Genomic DNA, 24358 nt, shown 5'->3' with positions numbered 1-24358 from the left:
ACCTCCACCTCCTGGGTTCAAGTGTTTCTCCAGCCTCAGCCTCCCAAGTAGCTGGGATTACAGGCATGCGCGACCATGCCTGGCTAATTGTGTATTTTCAGTAGAGACAAGGTTTTTCCATGCTGGTAAGGCTGGTCTCAAACTCCCAACCTCAGATGATCCACTGGCCTCAGCCTCCCAAAGTGCTGGGATTACAGGTATTAGCCACTGCACCCGGCCTGTATTTTTAATCTATATGCTTTTTTCTATTTTAAAAACTTTTAAATTTTGTTCTACTTTTAAAAGTTTTTTGTTAAAAACTAAGATACAAACACATGTTAGCTGAGGTCTACACAAGGACCAGATCATCAAGATGTCACAGTAAGCAACAGGAATTTTTCAGCTCTATAATTATCTTTCTGAGACCATGTCACACATTGGTCCAACACTGACTAAAACATCATTATACAGGGCATGACTGTGTAGTAGACATTAGCTGTTGATGGGACAACTAGTTTCAATCTACTGAAATCTACTTTGTTTACTGAAATTTTACTTGCATTCACTGATTTTGAAGATCTACCTTTGAAAACACAAAGTTAATTATCTTTAACTTACCCATTTTGTTCTTATGAAAAATTCTACTTTGCTTCCCCAGGAACTTTAGCAGTTTCCTGAAAATATAATAATATCATATTAAGATTAATGCTGCAAGAGACAAGTTTTCCATTCACTGTTATTTAATATGTCCTCGGTGTTAGAAGTTTTAAACTCTCCCTTCTGGTTACATTAAGAGCTCACCGTTCCAACACAGCAAAAACACTGCACTTTTATGGATCAATTGAAGAGTACCAAAATGCTTTGTGAGCTTGATCAGTTGGCACTTTTGAATTGGAAAAAGAATACTTAAAATAGAAACATAATATATAATCATTATAAACTGCCTGGGGGTGGGGTTGTTGAAGAGGTTGTAAAGTATGACATGTTAAAAGCAAGAGACATGTAAAAATGTTCATTCCATTAAAATATATATACAGAACGTAATTATCAAGAAAAAACTGCTATAGTGACATGTTCTAAGGCAGAGGTCCTTTATTCTTTTCCTGGGTAAAGACCTCTGTTGAGAGTCCGAAGAAAACTATAGGTCCTATTGTATAACAAAGAATTTGGCTGGTTTTTTACCTTCATTTTGAAAGGTGGTCTCTAAATCCTTGTAATTCCCCTAGTGATACTAGTCTTTGCTATTCATCATAGGTCCTGGTAGTTTGTTAACCAAGTAACTAATAGTGGGCTTCTGGATAAACTAACAAGAGGACTCAGAAAAAAGGGCTTTGAAGTGCCTTTTTTGATATCACCCTCCAGTTGGAGGGGTGCTGAAGATTGAGCTCAACCTTGTTGCTTAAGACTCACCAATTATGTCTACAGAATAAAACCCCAGAAAAAACCCTGGACATCAAAGCTCAAGTGAGCTTTTGAGGTTAGCAAAGCTCTGAATACCTTGCTATGCTACACATCAATGTGCTGGAAGGATGATGTATCCTCACTTAACACAGTTAGGACATAGCAAGTTCTGGATCCTGTATTTAGTACACAGTGGTAGACAATAAGCACATATTTGCTTGGATGAATGACATAATAAATCAAGGACATAAAATAACTTCCATGAAAATAAAAAAAGACAGGGCTGTGTGCAATGGCTCATGCTTGTAATCTCAACACTTTGGGAGGCCGAGGTGGGAGGACTGCCTGAGCCCAGGAGACTGAGACCAGCCTGGACAACTTAGTGAGGCCCTGTCTCTAAAATAAATAAATAAATAAGAAAAAAAAGATAAGTCTTAAATATTTTTATGCTTCCATCTTTTCCATATTCAGGCTACCTAAGTTTTTGAAATTTAATCATAAAGTGGTTAAAAATTCACAATTTTTAATATTTTGACAAAATAACAAGATGACTGCTAAAGGAAATGGTTTCACTTTCCCAGTAATTTGTATTTTGGCAACGCACTACAGCATTTATTCAAAGGAGGATCTTATTTATACTGATACTTCTTTTTACGTCATTAACAGGAAAAAAGCATTTCCTAACTCTCCTGCTCTAGGAAATTCCTGACCAATTTTAGTTCTAGCTTTAAGATAAGGGTCAAGGAAATGAACCATAAATACTTCAGAGCAGAAAAGAAACTTGCAAGTAACCTCTTGAATACATCAGGTTTGAATAATGCCATCCATGTAGAGAGGCTAAACAATTTGTTTCACATAGTGACAGCCGGAACAGAAATCAAATCTTAGTCTAGCACACGGGCTAAGCAAGAAGACAGATATTCAAAGTACTGTCTCTCTCTTTTTTTTTTTTTTTTTTGAGATGGAGTCTTGTACTGTCGCCAGGCTGGAGTGCACTAGTGCAATCTTGGCTCACTGCAACCTCTGCCTCCCAAGTTAAAACAATTCTCCTGCCTCAGCCTCCTGAATAGCTGGAACGACAGGTGCACAACCACACCCAGCTAAATTTTGTGCTTTTAGTAGAGATGGGGTTTTGCCATGTTGGCCAGGATGATCTCAATCTCATGACCTCATGATCTGTCTGCCTTGGCCTCCTAAAGTGCTGGGATTACACGCATGAGACGTTTGAGAGGGAGTCTCGTTCTATTGCCCAGGCTGGAACTGCAGTAGCGTGATTTCAGCTCACTGCAACCTCTGCCTGCCAGGTTCAAACCATTCTCCTGCCTCAGCCTTCCCAGTAGCTGGGATTACAGACATCTGCCACTGTGTCCAGCTAATTTTTTTATTTTAGTAGAGACTGGGTTTTGCTAGAGATTAAGAGGAAGAAGAGACCCACCCTTTCTCCTGACATTGAAAGGGAAAATCAACATTAAGAGTTAAAATTCTGAGGCCGGGCGTGGTGGCTCAAGCCTGTAATCCCAGCACTTTGGGAGGCCGAGGCGGGTGGATCATGAGGTCAAGAGATCGAGACCATCCTGGTCAACATGGTGAAACCCCGTCTCTACTAAAAAAAAAAAAAAATACAAAAAAATTAGCTGGGCATGGTGGCACGTGCCTGCAATCCCAGCTACTCAGGAGGCTGAGGCAGGAGAATTGCCTGAACCCAGGAGGCGGAGGTTGTGGTGAGCCGAGATCGCGCCATTGCACTCCAGCCTGGGTAAGAAGAGTGAAACTCCGTCTCAAAAAAAAAATCCCAGCACTTTGGGAGGACAAGGCAGGCAGATCACGAGGTCAAGATTTCAAGACCATCCTGGCCAACATGGTGAAACCCTGTTTCTACTAAAAATACAAAAATTAGCTGGGCGCGGTGGCACGTGCCTATAGTTCCAGCTACTCGAGAGGCTGAGGCAGGAGAATCCCTTGAATCTGGGAGGTGGAGGTTGCAGTTAGCCAAGATTGCACCACTGCACTCCAGCCTGAGTGACAGAGCAAGACCCTCTCATTTAAATAAATAAATAAATAAATAAATAAATAAATAAATAGAAATTCCTAATTCTCAAGAAGTTAGAAATATTTGAAATATGATTAAGATTACACCTAACCTTTAAGTTATCTAAAGAAATCTAAGTTTGAGGAGACAGAAATCTCAGCTTGAGTATCTATTCCATGACAGAGTTGAATTCTGGAAATATAAATTGGGCAGGTAAAAGCCGGCAGTCATAGGGGAACTGTTGGATTGAGAACAGTTTAATTTTCTTGGCAGAAGAAAAAGCATGAACAAAATGGCCTAAGACATCATTATGCTTTCAGGGTGTTACATATAAAATTACTCCCTGAAAGATTTTTTGTGTATGTGTGTGTTTAATAACAAATATTTAGAAAATCTGGATGAGCCTAGGGCCTACACTGAAATTGTGTTGAATCTAGTAACAGTGAGTATAAGATATTTGAAGCCTATCTTTTTCTCTGATTTGAAATGTCACCTTTATCATATTCTATGTTGCTACATGGATTTCTAACTATCTTCTGTACATGAATAGAGTAAGTCCCCCATTTTGTTCTCACATGTTTCTTGGTAGGTCTACTTGAAGGTACTTTTAAGTTTCCATCATGAATGGGGTCTGTTTTACCATGGTATTTTTTGAAAGTTTATTGCTGGTGTTGTGAAAAGCTTTAAAATTTTCTAAGTTGATTTTGTATCCCACCATTTTTTTGCAGAACTTGTATTAGTTTTAATAGTTTTTCAGTTGATTTGCCTGAATTATCTAAGTAGGTAAGAGACACTCTGCAAATCTGTTCTTTGCATCTTTTTGTCTTTTTACCTTGACTATTTACTTGGATAAAATAAGGTTAGAACAGATCACTCACAAAAATGCACTACAGATTTAAGAACCAAATGTAAAAAAATCCATGAACTCTGGAAAAATAGCAGAAAAAAATAAAACTACCTTAGACAGGTATTAAAAACACTTGATGGGCTGGGCGAGGTGGCTCACACTTGTAATCCCAGCACTTTGGAAGGCTGAGAGGGCGGATCACCAGACTTCAAGACCAGCTGGCCGACATGGTGAAATCCTGTCTCTACAAAAATACAAAAATTAGCCAGGTATGATGGTGGGTGCCTGTAATCCCAGCTACTAGGGAGTCTGAGGCAGGAGAATTGCTTGAACCCAGGAGGTGGAGGTTGCAGTGAGCCGAGGTCATGCCATTACACTCCAGCCTGGGCAACAGAGTAAGACTCTCAAAAATTTAAAAAATGCTTGATGGCTGGGTGTTATAGCTCACCTCTGTAAACCTAGCACTTTGGGAGGTCAAGGTGGGAGGATCCCTTGAGCCCAGGAGGTTAAAGTTACAGTGAGCTGTGATCCTGTTACTGCACATCAGCCAGGGCAACAGAACAAGAGCTTGTCTCCAAACAAAATAGCCTGATTCCAAAGATAATCAGGAAAATGCAAATTAAAACTTCAAAACTTGCTCAAAAAAAAAAAAAAAAAAAAAAAAAGTAGGGGGAACTGGGCAATACAAATAAATGGTACCAAGTTTAGAAGGGTAGCAATAGAGTAAATTTTTAAACATACATAGAAGGAAATTCTATTTCTTGGTATTACTTTAGGGAAACACTAACACTGCATACAAAGGCAAGCAGAAGAACATTTTTTTTTTTTTTTTTTTTTTTTTTTTGAGACGGAGTTTCGCTCTTGTTACCCAGGCTGGAGTGCAATGGCGCGATCTCGGCTCACCGCAACCTCCGCCTCCTGGGCTCAGGCAATTCTCCTGCCTCAGCCTCCTAAGTAGCTGGGATTACAGGCACGTGCCACCATGCCCAGCTAATTTTTTGCACCTTTAGTAGAGACGGGGTTTCACCATGTTGACCAGGATAGTCTCGATCTCTCGACCTCGTGATCCACCCGCCTCGGCCTCCCAAAGTGCTGGGATTACAGGCTTGAGCCACCGCGCCCGGCCAGCAGAAGAACATTTACCACAATGTGTATACATGAAAAACTTAAAATGCCTTAAAAGGTTCAGCAATTAGGGAATGAGCTAAATACAATTATATGCATCTTTATGAAATATTATGGGGCAGCAAAAAAAAAAAAAAAAAAAAAGGCAAATTAGTATATAGAAAGACCACATAACAAATTTTTAAAAAAAGAGGTTACACAGGCCAGGTGTGGTGGCTCATGTCTATAGTCGATCACAAGGTCAAGAGTTCGAGACCAGCCTGGCCAATATGGTGAAACCCCGCCTCTACTAAAAATACAAAATTAGCTGGGTGTGGTGGCATATGCCTGTAATCCAGCTACTCAGAAGGCTGAGGCATGAGAACTGCTTGAACCTGAGAGGCAGAGGTTGCAGTGAGCTGAGATCACACTAGCGACTAGGGAGGCTGAGGTGGGAGGACTGCTTGAGCCCATAAGGTCGACACTGCAGTGAGCTGTGATTGCGCCATTGCATTCCAGCTTGAGCAAGAGTGAGACCCTGTCTCAAAAAAAATAAAATAAAAACAACTAGAGAACAGTCTTGAAAGACACTCTCCAAACTAATAATAATCCTTACCACTAAGGTAGAGATAGGAAAAAAGAGGTGGTCAACAGAGAATAAAGGCTTCTCTGAAATATTTTTATTTTTCTATCAGGAGAATATATTCATATATGTTATCTATTATTTAAAATTGACTTTTAAAAATAAACAAATATGTAGAACCAAGGGGGTCATACATAATTGGAATAATGCTCAGCCTGTCTGTTAGAACGTGACTGATTCGGAAAACAAAGAAAATTACATTAACAAAAAATAATATAACATTTAGGGCTATTTGAAGGGGCAAGGAGAGACTTCATAATACAAACTGACAGATTTAGAATGCAATTCTATTGCATAACAAGACACCAAAATATCCTGCCTCCAAAATGTGTTTATACTATGGTTGAATTTACCTCTTTCAGGAAGAGCTGAAACTCTCATTCTGATCTATTTAACTTATAACCTGCTCATAATTAACTCTTGCCCAGGTAGTTTTTGTTTGTTTTTTTTTAGACAGAGTCTTGCTCTGTCACCCAAGCTGGAGCGCAGTGGTGCAATCTCCACAACCTCCACCTGCCAGGTTCAAACGACTCTCCTGGCTCAGCCTCTTGAGTAGCTGGGATTATAGGCATGTGCCACCAAGCCTGGCTAATTTTCATTTTTAGCAGAGACAGGGTTTCACCACATTGGTCAGGCTGGCCTCCAACTCCTGACCTTATGATCTGCCCACCTCAGCCTCCAAAATTGCTAGGATTACAGGCATGAGCCACTGTGCCTGGCCTTGTTTTTTTAAGAGGCAGGGTCTTGCTGTCGCCTGGGCTGGAGTGCAGTGGTGTAATCACAGATCACTGTAGCCTCAAACTTTTGCCTGGGTAGTCTTAATGCCTTTAGCCAATAGCCAATAGTCCCCCCTTCCTCCTTTTTACCTCCATTGCAGAATTTATAGTTTCTTTTCTATAGGTACAAATGCTTCAGAGCTGCCTTGCTTTTTTAGATGCATTTTGTCCCCCACAACTAGCTGTAATTTTGCAAAAGGCAGGAAGGTTCTCCCCTTTATGACCCATGCATCCAGCACAATGGTAGTTACACAGTAATGTTAATAAGGAAAAGCTTCATACAATGATGTATCTACTGCTGATATATTGATAGTATTATCTTGAGCTTTCTAACAGAATAAAGTTGCTAAACAGCACATGCTTTTGACCAAGACTGACTTATGTTTTACCTTGACATTGGCATTTAATAAACTTAGAACTTTTACACAAATATAATTAAAATGGCTTCTAGAAAACATCTGTTTAGGCCGGGCGCAATGGCTCACAGCTGTACTCCCAGCACTTTGGGAGACCCAGGTGGGTGGATCATGAGGCCAGGAGTTCGACACCAGCCTGACTAACATGATGAAACCTTGTCTCTACTAGAAATATACTAAAAATTAGATAGGTGTGGTGGTGTGAGCCTGTAATCTCAGCTACTTCCCTCAGGAGCCTGAGGGAAGAGAATCACTTGAACCTGGGAGGCGGAGCTTGCAGTGAGCTATTATGACCCTGCACTCCAGCCTGGGTGACACAGTGAGACAAGAAAAAGGAAACAGAAAAAAAGGAAAAAGGAAAGGAAAGGAGACATCTATTTAAATTTATTGGAATATTTTGGAATTTTTTCTTTCTTTTTTTTTTTTTTTGAGACGGAGTTTCGCTCTTGTTACCCAGGCTGGAGTGCAATGGCACGATCTCGGCTCACTGCAACCTCCGCCTCCCGGGTTCAGGCAATTCTGCCTCAGCCTCCTGAGTAGCTGGGATTACAGGCATGCGCCACCATGCCCAGCTAATTTTTTATATTTTTAGTAGAGACGGGGTTTCACCATGTTGACCAGGATAGTCTCGATCTCTTGACCTCGTGATCCACCCGCCTCGGCCTCCCAAAGTGCTGGGATTACAGGCTTGAGCCACCGCGCCCGGCCCAAATTTTTTCTTTTTTGAGACGAAGCTTCACTCTTTCACCCAGGCTGGAATGCAGTGGTGCGATCATGGCCATAAATTGTTAATACATGCCGAGTGCCGAGTGTATGAAACGTGTATTCCTGTATAAGATTTCTGGAGTTTCATGTTTCCTAGAACAAATTCAGTTATTTGAAGATGTTAATTATTTGATATGTCCTCAAATTTCCTAGTATTAAAGCTTGCTCTCGGCTGGGTGCAGTGGCTCACACATGTAATCCCGGCACTTTGTGGGGCTGAGGAGGGCAGATCATGAAGTCAGGAGTTCGAGACCATCCTGACCAACACGGTGAAACCCCGTCTCCACTAAAAATACAAAAAACAAAACAAAACAAAACAAAAACTAGCTGGGTGTGGTGGTGCACACGGGTAGTCCCAGCTACTTAGGAAGCTGAGGTAAGAGAATCGCTTGAACCCAGAAGGTGGAGGTTGCAGTGGACTGAGATCATGCCATTGCATTTCAGCCTGGGTGACAGAGGGAGACTCGATTTCTAAAAAAAAAAAAAAAAAAAAAGCTGGCTGGGCGCGGGTGGCTCATGCCTGTAATCCCAGCACTTTGGGAGGCCGAGGCAGGTGGATCACAAGGTCAAGAGATCGAGACCATCCTGGCCAACATGGTGAAACCCCATCTCTACTAAAAATACAAAAATTAGCTGGGCATGGTGGTGTGCGCCTGTAGTCCCAGCTACTCGGGAGGCTGAGGCAGAACTGCTTCAACCTAGAAGGTGGAGTTTGCAGTGAGCCGAGATCGTGCCGCTGCACTCCGGCCTGGTGACAGTGCCGCTGCACTCCGGCCTGGTGACAGAGCGAGACTCTGTCTAAAAAAAAAAAAAAAAAAAAAGAACTTGCTCTCTTAGCATAAAATCTCTGAGTTTCTGTTCTGAGCTTGTTCTAGTTTTGTCTTCAGTGGCAGTGGGTCAAAAAGGGAAGTTGTCTGTTTTTATGAAGAATTCTATCAGGTCATTTAAAGTAAAAGTACTTCTCTCTTGAGGGGAGTTCTAAAAAAAATTAAAATTAAAAAACAAAGTAAGAGCGCTGATCTCAATTTCCAATTTGTTTCTGATAGCTAATACCTAGTAACAGCTGAACTGTTCTCCCAAATGATCAAACTTTTAGTAATGAAATAACGACTCACCTAATAATAACCAGTTATCAATGTTATTATAATATCTCATTAGCAGGGTCTCTATTTCTAGTAACACACCCTCACATATGCCAGTCCTATGATCTGTCACATATTGTAAGGCTTAAGAAATTTTGATTAGAAGAAATCTCTGATACTTAAGAACTGTATTTTAGACCGGCCACAAATGATTAATCAGAAATAGTACATATGGGCCGGGGCGGTGGCCGATACCTGAAATCCCAGCACTTTGGGAGGCTGAGGCGGGCAGATCACCTGAGGTCAGGAGTTCGAGACCAGCATGGCCAACATAGTGAAACCCTGTCTCTACTAAAAACACAAAAATTAGCTGGGTGTGGTGGTTGTACCTGTAATCTCAGCTACTTGGGAGGCTGAGGCAGGAGAATGGCTTGAACCTGGGAGGTGGCAGTTGCAGTGAGACAAGACAGTGCCACTCCACCCCAGCCCGGGTGACAAGAGCAAAACTTCATCTCAAAAAAAAAAAAAATATATATATATATATATATATATATATTTGTGGCAGTGTGGATTGCAACAGACAACCACAGTAATGTTAGGTGGTCCCTGGAGAGTGAATGATGGTTCTCATTTATTTTTTGGTGGGCTACAGTAGTCTCATACCAAATTATAAATAGCAAAAATAATAAGCATAGATTTCCTGAATCCTTATACTGGAAAAGTGAGTCAAAGTGTATGGCAAGAAAGGACAGTCTCTTCAAAAAAGGAAACTGGAACAATATCCATATAGATAAGAAGAAGCTCACTGTTACACCACACACGAAAATCCATTTCAGATGGTTCACAAAATTCAACTTAAAATGCAAATAAGGCTACTAGAAGAAAACAAATTATTTTCATACCCTCAATGTAGGCAAAGATTTCTCAGAGGCTAGGTACAGTGGCTCGCACTTGTAATCAATCACAGCACTTTGGGAAGGTAGATCACTTGAGGTCAGGAGTTTGAGACCGGCCTGGCACTTCAGCCTGGGTAGCAGAGCGAGGGAGACTATGTCTCAAAAAAAAAAAAAAAAAAAAAAAAAAAAAAAAAAAAAAAAAAAATCACAAATCGATAAATTGGATTTCTCCAAAATAAGAAAAACTTCTTTTCAAACACCATAGCTGGAAGCAGCGGTTCACACCTATAGTCTCAGCACTTTGGAAGGACAAAGCAAGCCGAGTGCTTGAACCCAGGGGATGGAGACAAGCCTGGGCAACAGGGTGGTGAAACCTCATCTCTACAAAAAAAAGAAAAATGAGCTGGGCATGGTGATGCATGCCTGTAGTCCCAGTTATCTGGGAGGCTGAGATGAAAGAATCAGCTGAGCCCAGGAAGTTTGAGGCTGCAGTGTGCCCTGATGGTTCTACTGCATTCCAGCCCAAACAACAGAGTGAGCCTGTCTCAAAACAAACAAAAATAAAACCCCTCATAAACCAAAAATAAAAATGAAAAGTCATGCCATGAACTGGAAAAAAAAATTCACAACACATATCTGACAATGGATTTCTATCCAGAGTAAATAAAAAAATTCTTGTATATCAATAAAAAGAAAATCCAATTAAAATTGGGCCAAAGAATTGAACACATTAAAAAGTGCTCAACAGCCAGGTGCAGTAGCTCACACCTATAATCCCAACGCTTTGGGAGACCGAGGTGGGGAGATCACCTGAGGTCAGGAGTTTGAGACCAGCCTGACCAACATGGAGAAACCACATCTCTACTAAAAATACAAAAAATTAGCCAAGCATGGTGGCACATGCCTGTAATCCCAGCTACTCGGGAGGTGGAGGCAGAAGAATTGCTTGAACTCGGGAAGCAGAGGTTGTGGTAAGCCGAGATCACACCACTGCACTCCAGCCTGGGTGAGAGAGAAACTCCCTCCCCCACATCAAAGAAAAAAAAAGTGTTCAACATTATTACTTATCAGTGAAATGAAACTCAAAACTGCAGTGAAATACTACTATACAGCCAAGAGTATAGCTAAAATTAAAAAGATTATCAACATTAAATGCTGGAGAGGATGTGGAGCAAATGAACTCTAATACAATGCTGATGGGGAGTCCATCATAATAAGAGAATGGATAAATAAGCTGTGACACATTGATTTCATACAGAGCAATACTGTTCACAATATATATATTTTTCTTATTTTACTTCTTAATGGAGTATGATCACAGAATACTATTTACAATAAAAATGGATGATCTACTGACACAACATGGAAGAATATAAAAATGTTACACTAAGTGGAAAAGCCAAACAAAAAAGTATACACTGTGTTATCCAATTTATATAAAATTACAGAACAGGCAAAACAAACCAATGGTGAAAACTCAGCAGGTGAACAGAGAGGAACATTCTAGAGTGGTAAAAATGTTGTATAATTAAGGTAAAAATGTTGCTATACATTTGTATAGTCAAAACTAAATGGTACAATTGGGATTTCACTGCATGTAAGTTTTACATCAATTTTAAAAAATAAAGCTAGAGCTAAAAAAAATTATTGAGAGCTTGGCTGGGTACAGTGGCTCACACCTGTAATCCCAGCACTTTGGGAGGCCAAGGTGGGCAGATCATGAGATCAGGAGTTAGAGACCAGCTTGGCCAACACAGTGAAACCCTACTAAAAGTGCAAAAATCAGCCAGGCGTGGTGGTGTGCACCTGTAGTACCAGCTACCTGGGAGGCTGAGGCAGGAAAATTGATTGAACCTGGGAGGCAGAGGTTGTGGTTGTGGTGAGGTGAGATCAAGCCACTGCACTCCAGCCTGAGTAACAGAGTGAGACTTTTATCTCAAAAAAAAAAAAGAAAAGAAAAAAGAAAAGAAAAGGAAAGAAAAAAAGATTATTGATAGCATTTCTGAAGTTTGTTTTACCTTAACTCCAAATACATCATCACTCTAGGATGGTTTTCTGCCTAATTAAGCTTTTGAAAGTGACACTGGACCGGGCGCGGTGGCTCAAGCCTGTAATCCCAGCACTTTGGGAGGCCGAGGCGGGTGGATCACGAGGTCGAGAGATCGAGACCATCCTGGTCAACATGGTGAAACCCCGTCTCTACTAAAAAAATACAAAAAATTAGCTGGGCATGGTGGCGTGTGCCTGTAATCCCAGCTACTCAGGAGGCTGAGGCAGGAGAATTGCCTGAACCCAGGAGGCGGAGGTTGCGGTGAGCCGAGATCGCGCCATTGCACTCCAGCCTGGGTAACAAGAGCGAAACTCCGTCTCAAAAAAAAAAAAAAGAAAGTGACACTGGTAACAAAATAAAATGAACCAAAATTCTCTGGATATGCACATGCCAACAGAGGAGGAAGTCTGTTGTCCCAAAGAAAGTAAATATGAGACTACAAATCTGCAACAGGAACACTGTTAAGTGAACAGCTATAAAGGAAAGCAGCTTTTCATCTGAGTCTCTATGGGTGTATTTTCACCAGGCAAAACTGGAAGGAGGAGATCCAGCTAAAGCGAACAGTATGAGCCGAGTCAGACAGCTTGGGGCACACAATGAAACTCAGTGTTGTTGGAAATCAGTTTACAAATTCATTCATTCAATAAATATTTACTGAGTATGCTAGATGCTTGCCTAGGCACTGGGGACAGAGATGAACATAAAGATCCTAACCTCATGGGAAGAATGGTGGGGACAGAAAACCAAAACCAAATAGTATAAACAGGATAGTGAAGAACTAACATTAACAGAGACCTGAAGAAAACAAGGAAGTGAGTCACGGATATCTGAAGGAAGAGCTTTATGGAGGGAGAACAGCCAGGAGACCAGTCTGGCCAGAGGACTGAGTCAAGGAGAGAGGGTAGGAAAACTGGAAAAGAGGTGAGAGATTGAAGTTGGACATTATCAAACGAGAAAAGTGACACATAAGGAGCACAGGCTGAAATACTGACCAAGCCATGGGTCTTTTTTTTTTTTTTTTTGAGACAGGTTCTTGCTCTGTCACCCAGGTTGAGGTAGTGGTACAATCCTGGCTCAGTGCAGCCTCAATCTCCCGAGCTCAAAGGATTCTCCCACTTCAGTCTCCTGAGTAGCCTGCTAGGAAGCTTAATTTTTTTTTTTTTTTTTTTTTTTAAGTAGAAGTCTCCCTTTGTTGTCCAGGCTAGTGTTGCTGAACTCAAGTAATCCTCCTGCATCCTAAGGTACTGCGATTACAGGTGTGAGTCACCACACCCAGCCCAAGACAAGGGTCTTGAATGCCTGACAGTAAACAACACTACAGCATGTATTCATTCTTTGCTACATTACCGTTTCATCGCTCCTATCATTTTGCTGCTTTCTATCATTTCTCAAGACTTGATTTCAGCCCTCCATATAATGTAGTGCTTAAAATCAATCAATTTCGGCCAGACACGGTGGCTCACGCCTGTAATCCCAGCACTCCGGGAGGCTGAGGCAGGCAGATCACCTTAGGTCAGAAGTTCAAGACCATACTGACCAACATGGAGAAACCCTGTCACTACTAAAAATACAAAATTAGCAGGTCTTGGTGGCAGGTGCCTATAATCCCAGCTACTTGAGAGGCTGAGGCAGGAGAACTACTTGAACCCGGGAGGTAGATGTTGCAGTGAGTGGAGATCATGCCCTTGCACACCCCCTTGGGCAAGAAGAGTGAAACTCGTCTCAAAAGAAATTAGTCAAGTCTTAGCTATGTCACTGTGGGAGAAGTTATGTAATCTTTCTGTGCCTAGTTTCCTCAACGGTAAAATGAGGATAATATAGCATCTCCCTCATAGAGCTGTTCTGAAGAATAAATAGCTTTATATATAAAGCACTCAGAATACTGCCTAAACATATATTAAAAGACTGGTCATTATTCTATTTTTGAACCAGTATGTATTGAGGGCCTACTATGCGCTAGGCGCTTCTCTACATGCTTGGGAGGAATCTGTGGACAAAATAAACCCAACAACCTCTCCTCCACCTGTACCTTGGAATTTACATTTTATTGTTGGAGTTGACACACTTTTTATAAAAGACCAGAAGGTAAATATTTTTTTTCTTAGCAGGCCATAAGGTCTCCGTTACAACTACTCCAACTCTGACACTGAGGTAGAAAAGCAGCCACAGAAAAGATGTAAATGATAGCGTATGGCTATGATCCAACAAAACTTTATTTATGGGCCAGAAAGGTAAATTTCATATATATGTATTTTTTTTTCTCAAGACAGAGTTTCACTCTTGTTGTCCATGCTGGAGTGCAGTGGGGCAATCTTGGCTCACTGCAACCTCCGCCTCCCGAGTTCAAGAAATTCACCTGCCTCAGCCTCCCAAGTTGCTGAGATTACAGGCACACACCACCATGCCTAGCTAATTTTTTGTATTTTTAATGGAGATGGGGTTTCACCATGTTGGTCAGGCTGGTCTTGAACTCCTGACTTCAAATGATGCACCCACCTTGGCCTCCCAAAGTGCTGGGATTACAGGCCACTGCACCCAGCCTATATTTTCATGTTATAAAATATATACTTACTTTTTTTTTTTTTGAGACGGAGTTTCGCTCTTGTTACCCAGGCTGGAGTGCAATGGCACGATCTCGGCTCACCGCAACCTCCGCCTCCTGGGTTCAGGCAATTCTCCTGCCTCAGCCTCCTGAGTAGCTGGGATTACAGGCACGCGCCACCACGCCCAGCTAATTTTTTGTATTTTTAGTAGAGACGGGGTTTCACCATGTTGACCAGGATGGTCTCGATCTCTCGACCTCGTGATCCACCCGCCTCGGCCTCCCAAAGTGCTGGGATTACAGGCTTGAGCCACCGCGCCCGGCCTATACTTACTTTTAATTTTGTCCAACTATTAAAAATTTTAAAGACCATTCTTAGCTTGCAGGTAGTGGGCCAGATATGGCCAGTGGTTGTAACTTGCTGACCTTGTTCTAGCAAGTTCTTAATCTGCAGTCCCCCACTCCCAAGGTTGATAGATAAGCCGTAGAATCCCAAATCCTTGCATCTGTACTTACAATTTTGTGCATATCTGCAGTTCGGGTAAGAGGAATGAGAAGGTACACAGCTTTTACCAGATTTCCCAGGGGGTCTCTTATCATAAAAGTCCATTCAGGCTCTTACGATTTCATGACTAAATCCATCTGAAACTCATCCTTCCCCTACAACCACCTATAACTCATCTTCCCATGTTCATTACACAGAGTCACCCTCACACAACACAGAACTTAAGGGCTCCAGAGTACTGCACATTCTCACTAGTCTGTCTGCCTCACCCCTGCAAATGACCTAATCATTCTCTCAGAAAGTATCTCCAAACTCCTTTGTTTCAGTTTTAAAAGAGCAGATACTCTCAACATATATAACCTTAGACTCTTCATAATTAACAGAACCTTTAGAAAAATGGGCTAAAAAATAAGCTGAAACCAATCACTTCAGTTGCCTTGTCTCTCCATCTTCAGCGTACCTGTATTTATGTAACATGTATTTTGTCCACCTTGCTGTTTCAAATATTGAATAAAAACCGTCCTTCCTACCAAAGGTCAGTATTTCCACTTGAGCACTGACTGCTATCCCCTCACCTTACTAAATACTCTGCTATGGCCATTATTCCTATCCACACACCAAACTACCATCTACTTCTTAACCTATTCTGATCAGCCTTTTGGCCCACGGAGTCTCTTTAAGAGGTTTCTTATCAAATTTCAACTACATCACTTGATCACATGGTCAATTTTTAATCCTCATCTTATTCTTAGCAGTATTTTATACAGTTGACTACTTCCTCCATCTTGAAACTTTCTTCCTTAGTACTCCAGATGTCACACCCTCCTGGCTCTTCTGCTCCCATTACTCTATGCTTCTCTTCTGACTGGAGTGCTACTAGTCATCTGCCTTCTTCTCCATTTAATATTCTCTATTTGATGTCCGCCAGACCACAGGTTAACAAATACAAAATATGGCTCCCAGATCATCTCCCTAGTTTTTCTCCCAAGTGCCAGTCATCAATACCCAACTTTTCTACTGCATATATTCTCAGTTATCTACTAGTTTTCAAACTCAGTAAGTCCCATACAGAACTCCTGATTTATCAATCTCAGAAACTGATGGTCCTGTCCCAGACTTCCCTATTTCAGTATATGCACTGCTGCTTATCCAGATGCTTAGGCAAAACAATTGATTATTCAAAAAACTGTTTGTTTTGTACCTAGGAAAAAAGCAAGATCCATTTGGCTCCAGCTTCAAATTACATTTCATATCAGACTACTACTCACTTGCAACTCCACACTTTTAGTTCAAGCTAACATCTCTCAACTGGACTATTACACAAGCCTCCTTAAGCTGTTTTCCTTACTTTCTTCCTATCTGGTCTGTTCTCCACCTCACCATCATATAAAGCACTAGTCAGATGTCACTCCCCTGCACAAAATCCTCTAATGGGCTTTTCATTACAGATAAAAAAGGACTGTAAGGCTCCATTTTATTTACTTTCCTGCTTACCACTCTGATCTTGTCTCCCGCACTCTTCCACTCCAGCCACACTGGCCTTTTTAAAGGTATTCCTTGAAATCGGTCAAGTTCACTATTATCTCAAGGTCTTTGCATTTGTAGTTGCTGTTGTCTGAAAAGTTTTTTTTTTTTGAAATTTTGAGATTTTTTTCATTTGAAGGTAATCTTAATGCTATTAAATTCACAAATGCTAATTTAAATACCCAGTCCTATTTATCTAAAACACACATTGCAAACACAAGAGTATCTATTCTCTCCACATGTCAGTGCTCATTCACATCATGGTTTGGAAATGGGGAGAAGAGATTCCCCTTAAACTGGAAGTCAGCAGATGTTCCGTTTTTTTTTTTTTTGAGATGGAGTTTTGCTCTTGTTGCCCAGGCTGGAGTGCAATGGCGCGATCTCGGCTCACCGCAACCTCCGCCTCCTGGGTTCAGCCAATTCTCCTGTCTCAGCCTCCTGAGTAGCTGGGATTACAGGCATGCGCCACCATGCCCAGCTAATTTTTTGTATTTTTAGTAGGGACAGGGTTTCACCATGTTGACCAGGATGGTCTTGATCTCTTTTTTTTTTTTTTTTTTTTTTTTGAGACGGAGTTTCGCTCTTGTTACCCAGGCTGGAGTGCAATGGCGCGATCTCGGCTCACCGCAACCTCCGCCTCCTGGGTTCAGGCAATTCTCCTGCCTCAGCCTCCTGAGTAGCTGGGATTACAGGCACACGCCACCATGCCCAGCTAATTTTTTGTATTTTTAGTAGAGACGGGGTTTCACCATGTTGACCAGGATGGTCTCGATCTCTCGACCTCGTGATCCACCCGCCTCGGCCTCCCAAAGTGCTGGGATTACAGGCTTGAGCCACCGCGCCAGGCCTAGCAGGTGTTTCTTTACAGTTAACTTTAGCAGAATTCATACAAAATAGTAATTAACAATGATCTTCTTTACTTGTTAACTCACAAGGGAACACCTTCAAAACTGCATTTTGTTAAAGCTTCTGTTCTAAAATGTAGAAAAACTGAACTACACAAATATTGAAAAGTCAAAAATTCCTTAATTTTTTATTCCTGGTGCCACTACTACAATCTACAGGGCAATATATCTGATGTAATAAAAAGAAAAAGCCACAACATACAAAAGACCTCAGGAACGTACATCTAATTGACACTACATTGCATTAATCAATAGCTACACTTTTTGCAAACTGTCTATGACAGTCCCGAAGAAGAAGGGTTTGCTGTTTAGGCTGCAGTAACTTTTCTGACTATGGAACATCCCTCCTTCTGTGGCAGTTTTTGACAGTTCCTCTCATGCATTTGGGATGACTGTCTCAAGGTAACCAGCAGCTTTCCTGACAACTCCCTGCTCTTTCTCCTGCTAAGAACTGTAGCCCTTTTCTGCTACCATATCCACAACTTCTACTACCAGATCCATAACCACCACCATAGGGACTGTCCGAGCTTCTTCCACCAAAACCACCCCCTTTCATGGGTCCATAATTTAACTGCTGTTGTCCAGTATAATTTCAAAAATCATTATAGTTCCCACCACCACCAGTTACCACCGCCAGAATTTCCTCCTTCATTATAATCATCATATCCTCCACCACTGCCACCATATCCACCACCCTGGTTTCCCTATCCTGGCCCGCCACCACTAAAGCCCCCTCTACTACTATAACCAGGACCATCACTATAGTTGCCACCACCACCTCCAAATCCATTATATCCACCATCACCTCCTCCATAACTACGTCTGCTGCCACCACCTCCACCACCATAGCTTCCTCTTCCATCAAAGTTTACAGCATGGCCAAAATTACCTCCACCACCTCCAAAGTTTCCTCCGCGACCAATGAAATCGCCAGGTCCACCTCCACAACCTCTCTGTGATCCAGCAGACTGAATCTCTTGTTTAGAAAGGGCCTTTTTCGGCATCCACAGCCATGAAGGAAGGAAGTGACCTAAGTGACAACATGTCAGAGGGTAGTGATGATTCTGGATTACATGGAGCTTGGCCAGTTACACAAGAAACCTAGCAGGAAAAATGCAAAGGGAGCCTTGGCAGTCAAAGTGGCTAAGGGAGATTTTGTTTGTATTTTCTGCAATCATTCCTTCAGAAAGGGAAAAGATTACAGCAAACATCTCAATCGCCATTTGGTTAATATGTACCATCTTGAAGAAGTACATATTAACTCAAAGGCAGGAGTAATGAAACTTTGAACAAGGTTTCAGTTTTTAGTTTGTAAGGTGTATATTTTATATTCATTTGTAGTAGTAGACAACATTTTAAGATTGCTTTAATTAGTATCTGATGCTGACTTTTAAGTGGCATTCTTTTCCTTAGGACTTTTTATGTATACCTGTTGACTGTTGTGTACATTTTAGCAAATCTAAAAGAGTTAGTGTACTAAATCAGCAGATACCTAAATTTCTCAGCTTATGTGTCTAATTAAAATGAGGCTAAGATGGTATAACAATGTTTTATTGCTTTGTCCAGCTACAACTTCTCATTTTTTTCTCCATGTCTATCTTCCTGTTTCACTTTAGTTTATTCTTATTTTTTTATTGAGATCTATTAAAAATTGGCTTACATAATAGCAAATTTCTTGAAGAATTTGCCTGCTTTATACAAAGTTAGCACTTTTAAGATTTTTTTTAAGAGAAGACATTTAAATTGAAGAAAAATTCTCCCAACAATAGATATTCTATCAGTCCAAGTATTTACTTCCTCAGTTTTGATCGATATTTTTTGTGTATGTTAATCATCACAGAAACAGTGATTTTGGTGTTTTGTATTTTGTCGCTTTAATGGCTTAAGAAGTTGTACATTTTATTTTATTTTATTTTTTAACCCATGCAGTTAAATTTTTCCAAGCTAGAGCATTTGTGTTGAACAGTAACACTTTATACATGTGTATATATATATGTGCATGTTTATTTTGGCCTTTCTTGAGGGATGCTTTTAGACTTGTTTGCAAAAAGGCTGTTTTCTTTTTCTTTGCTGCAGCTGTTTATTTTGCAGAATAATAGTGTGTGCAAGTTTGTGAGCAAATGAAATATGGAGATTCAATCCACTGGATTTTTATATCATATCTATGCCAGAATCTGTATTTCATATAACTTATTTATTTTGAATGGAGGTAGTAAATTCACAGCTGTTTTGATTTTGCAATAAATAAACCACTAGGTTCCATATTGAACAAATTTTTATCTCAAATATCAACTATGTGTGTGTGTGTGTGTGTGTGTGTGTGTGTGTATTGGTACAACTAATTCCTAATTTTAGTGTTAAACATTTGAAGAAAACCCTTTCTTATAGATGGTTGGTGTCCATATGGCTACTTTACAATAAAGAACTGTAAGTGATATTTGGAAATTGCAAACCTGGAATTAGGAGACATAATTATTCCTTCAAGTTGTTTTTTTTTTTTTTTTTTTTGAGATGGAGTTTTGCTCTTGTTACCCAGGCTGGAGTGCAATGGCGCGATCTGGGCTCACCACAACCTCCGCCTCCTGGATTCAGGCAATTCTCCTGCCTCAGCCTCCTGAGTAGCTGGGATTACAGGCACGCACCACCATGCCCAGCTAATTTTTGGTATTTTTAGTAGAGATGGGGTTTCACCATGTTGACCAGGATGGTCTCGATCTCTTGACCTTGTGATCCACCTGCCTCAGCCTCCCAAAGTGCTGGGATTACAGGCGTGAGCCACCACGCCTGGCCTCCTTCAAGTTTTATAGACTATCGCTAGGGAGATTCCAAAGCCATAGCTATTGCACGGCAAACCTAGGATAGAGAGGTAGTGTGAGTGCTGGCAGACCAGCTGCAACTTTCCTATACAGTGAAAAAGGCTAGTGAAACGAATACAGCCCAGACTTTTAAAAATCATACGTTCTCAGCAATCTCCACAAACTAGTAGGTGTCCTGGCTGTCTCTGTTATAGTCTCTCTTTCTACAGGTGTGGCCTCAAATGAACTGCAGCTATCCTGGTGTTCCCGTGGTGGCACTTTGTATGAAAAAGGGCATGTACTCCAAAATATTTTTGTAGGGTCTTTGGCCCATCACCAAAGAGTATGAAAGAATCCAATATAGAATTTTTCTTACTGATAGCAGTTACTCATTGCAGTAAAATAAAATATGATCCCAGGGGCGAATCTTGGAGGAAAACAAAAAAGGGCTTTTCCACTTCACAGTTATGCCCATTCATAGTGTGTTTCTGAACAACAATTTTATCAACTGTATCATGATCATCAAAACTCACAAGAGGAAATCCTCTTTTTTTCCACTCTGCCTATCTTCCATAACTTCTATCGTTTCAATCTTGCCATACTTTTCCAAGTAGTCTCTCAAATTATACTCTTCTGTATCTTCAATACCACCAATAAAAATTGTCTTCACTGTTAGATGGGCACCAGGCTTTACAGAATCCTCTCTAGAAACAGCTCTCTTTGGTTCCACCACACGCCCACCAACCTTGTGTGGTCGAGCACACGCTGCTGCATCCACCTCTTCAACACAAGAATAAGTCACAAACCCAAAGCCCCTGGAACATTTCGTGTGTGTGTGCGGGGGGGGGGGGGTCTCTCATTACCACACAATCTTTGAGTGTGCCCCACTTCTCAAAATGTTCTCTTAAACTATCATCCGTAGTTTCAAAGCTCAGACCACCAATAACACTATTCTCAAATGCTCTGGTTCCTTTAAATCGTGGTCCTCCTCCCCCCAGCGGCAACGGCTTAAAGTGACTAGGCGGGGCTTTACCTCCATTTTGAGATCGAACTTTCCTCTTCCAATTTGAGCTCAATATCCGAAAAAGCTTTTAAATCTTCATTATTTAGGTCTCTAGGTAATACGTCAACTCCTCTGGGAGGTCTTCCTTCCCTAATGATCCCACCAAAATTAGACACCCGTATCCCTAAGTCACCCAACCTTGCTATATTTTTTTCATATTTATCACTTCCTGAAACTATACTTACACATATCCTTTCTTTCCTCAAGTTCTTGAGAGTGGGCCTAGAATAGTGCCTAGCACTTAGCAGATGCTCAATAATTATTTCTTTTTTTTTTTTTTTTGAGATGGAGTTTCGCTCTTTCCAGGCTGGAGTGCAATGGCGCGATCTCGGCTCACCGCAACCTCCGCCTCCTGGGTTCAGGCAATTCTCCTGCCTCAGCCTCCTGAGTAGCTGGGATTACAGGCATGTGCCACCATGCCCAGCTAGTTTTTTGTATTTTTAGTAGAGACGGGGTTTCACCATGTTGACCAGGATGGTCTCGATCTCTCGACCTTGTGATCCGCCCGCCTCGGCCTCCCAAAGTGCTGGGATTACAGGCTTGAGCCACCGCGCCCGGCAATAATTATTTCTTGAGTATTCACTCAAGAAATACTATTATTTTCCTGATTGCTGAGGCTTGAAATTTCAGGCATTACTGGATGAGCTTTTTCTGATCTTATTTAATAACAGAACAATAAAGAATTTAGGATAGCAGTTTAACTGAAACACATTAACACTTAAATATGAGCATAGCTGGCCAGACTTGGAGGCTCATGCCTGTAATTTCAGCACTGTGGGAAGCAAGGCAGGAAAACCACTTGAGCCCCCCCAAAACAAAAAATTAGCTGGGTGTGGTGGTGGGCACTGTAGTCCCAACTACTGGGGAGGCTGAGGTGGGAGGATGGCTTGAGCCCAGGAGGTCGAGACTGCAGTGAGCTGTGATCACCCTACTGCACTCCAGCCTGGGAATGCAGAACAAGTGAGACACTGACTCAAAAATAAATATGAGCATAATAGCAAATATTTCCCTGATTATTTTCCAGTACTAAAAAATCTACCAAAAAAAGGCCGGGCGCGGTGGCTCAAGCCTGTAATCCCAGTACTTTGGGAGGCCGAGGCGGGTGGATCACGAGCTCAAGAGATCAGGACCATTCTGGTCAACATGGTGAAACCCCGTCTCTACTAAAAAATACAAAAAATCAGCTGGGCGTGGTGGCACGTGCCTGTAATCCCAGCTACTCAGGAGGCTGAGGCAGGAGAATTGCCTGAACCCAGGAGGCGGAGGTTGCGGTGAGCCCAGATCGCGCCATTGCACTCCAGCCTGAGTAACAAGAGCGAAACTCCGTCTGGGGGGGGGGGGGGGGGGAAATCTACCAAAAAAACAAGATATGCTGGGTTGGGTGGCTCACGCCTCTAATCCCAGCACTTCGGGAGGCCGAGGCGGCTATCCTGGCCAACACGGTGAAACCCATCTCTACTAAAATATAAAATTAGCCAGGGTTGGTGGCGCATGCGTGTAGTCCCAGCTACTCAGCCTCGGGACACAGCGAGAGTGTCTCAAAAAAAAAAAAAAAAAAAAGGCAAATAACGCAGCTTTAAAGTGAGCTTCTAAGACTCTATATATAAAGAATTTTGAGGCCGGGCGCAGTGGCTCACACCTGTAATCCCAGCACTTTCGGAGGCAGAGGAGGGTGGATCACTTGAGGTCAGGAGTTCGAGACCAGCCTGGCCAACATGTCGAAACCCCATCTTTACTAATAATAGAAAAATTAGCCAGGCGTGGTGGCACGTGCCTGTAGTCCCGGCTATTTGGGAGGCTTAGGCAGGGGAATGAACCTGGGAGGCGGAGGTTGCAGAGAGTGGAAATCGCACCACTGCACTCCAGTCTGGACAACAAGAGCAAGAGTCTGTCTCTCTCCGCCCCCAAAAAAAGAATTTCGGTTGTTTTCTACACTAAAAGCACTGTGGAGTAGAAATGTTCACTCTGCAAATGACACAAACTTCACAGTTATGTTACTGAACAATCTCAGCTCCTTAAGAGAAACTCAATGGGAACAGTATTTTACCCTGATTACCTCCTTTCAGACAACACTGGGTGGGTGGTAGACGCACGAAACCCCCAACTCATGAAGTCGAGCGCGCCCAACAAGTTAACCCAGAAGGTAAACTTGTTGGGATACCGCAGCTAGAAGAAGCCAGAGAACTCTCCTTGGGCTAGGGACTGACTTCAAGAAAATAACGAATCTGAGCGGACACGAGGGAAGCAAAAAGGAATAGCGACAGGGCTGCCATGCTCCTAACTCCACCCTCCCGCGCTCAGCCTGGAGAAGGCCCAGTCTCGCTGGCTACTGCCCCTCCTTCCACCTCTTCCCAAACCCACCGAGCGGCGCCAGGAAAGGCCCCGCCGCCCTCTTCTCCCCTCCCCCAAACCAGGAGCTGGGGAGGCCCAAGGAGGTTAAGAGCTTCCGTTCCTTCCCCGCCCAGAAGTGAAGAGGTGGGAAGTGGAATTGCGAGTTCGTCCTGTCTCGGCCTCCCTCTCCCTCCACGCTTACCCGGAGCTCCGTTTCCGCCCCAGCCCGAGACTTACTCGTCAGCCCGGCAGCCACCGCAGCTGGGTCCCAGCGTACCGCCACAGCCCCTATTCCAGGGCCGCCCCCCCCACCCCCAGCTGCCAGCTCCCGTGGGTTCCGGGGCAGGAGGAAGAATTACTTCCGCTGGGTCAGACCGCTTTCTACGACGCGCGGGAGATATGTACCTGGTGAAGCGAGGACGCAGAGCGTGTTACTACTTCCGTCTGGAGGAAGTGCGTACGCCCCACTCTCTTCTCCTATAGTAGGCCAGCCTATGAACGACATCGGCAAATTTCGACCAATCCGAACCTAGCTCTTCTGGATTCCCAGAATGCAGCGCCGACCCTGATCCAATATCTATAGAGACGCATCCTTAAAGAGGCTCTGTGGAGTCCGAGTCAGCACTGCATTCTGGGATTCGTAGTTTCTTCGGTGGATACCGTCGGCGTTGCGACCAAGGCAGCCTTGCATCCTGGGACTTGTAG

The 24358-nt window shown here is 42.4% G+C and overlaps 1 protein-coding gene and 1 pseudogene across 2 annotated transcripts in view; both read right to left on the bottom strand.

Annotated features, from left to right (window-relative positions):
• ELOC (elongin C) overlaps positions 1–24041 on the bottom strand; it is a 37588-nt gene extending 13547 nt beyond the window's left edge. Inside the window, exons 1-2 of one of the 2 annotated variants that reach the window (XM_074386981.1) lie at positions 18354–18381; positions 598–653 (exon numbers count right to left, since the gene is read on the bottom strand). In XM_074386981.1, coding sequence (XP_074243082.1) covers positions 598–601 — 4 coding nt within the window. In that variant the 5' untranslated portion in view covers positions 602–653; positions 18354–18381. Of the gene's footprint in view, positions 1–597; positions 654–18353; positions 18382–23890 lie in introns of those variants that run through there. The other variant, XM_010351431.3, reaches the window with a different exon arrangement.
• LOC141581466 (heterogeneous nuclear ribonucleoprotein A3 pseudogene) lies at positions 601–23848 on the bottom strand (annotated as a pseudogene).
• Positions 24042–24358: the final 317 nt, after the last annotated feature.

Source organism: Saimiri boliviensis, chromosome 15 (assembly GCF_048565385.1).
Source record: "Saimiri boliviensis isolate mSaiBol1 chromosome 15, mSaiBol1.pri, whole genome shotgun sequence".
Taxonomy (NCBI): domain Eukaryota; kingdom Metazoa; phylum Chordata; class Mammalia; order Primates; family Cebidae; genus Saimiri; species Saimiri boliviensis.
The sequence above is the reverse complement of the archived record's forward strand: the minus strand, read 5'-3'. Positions and strand labels throughout refer to the sequence as shown.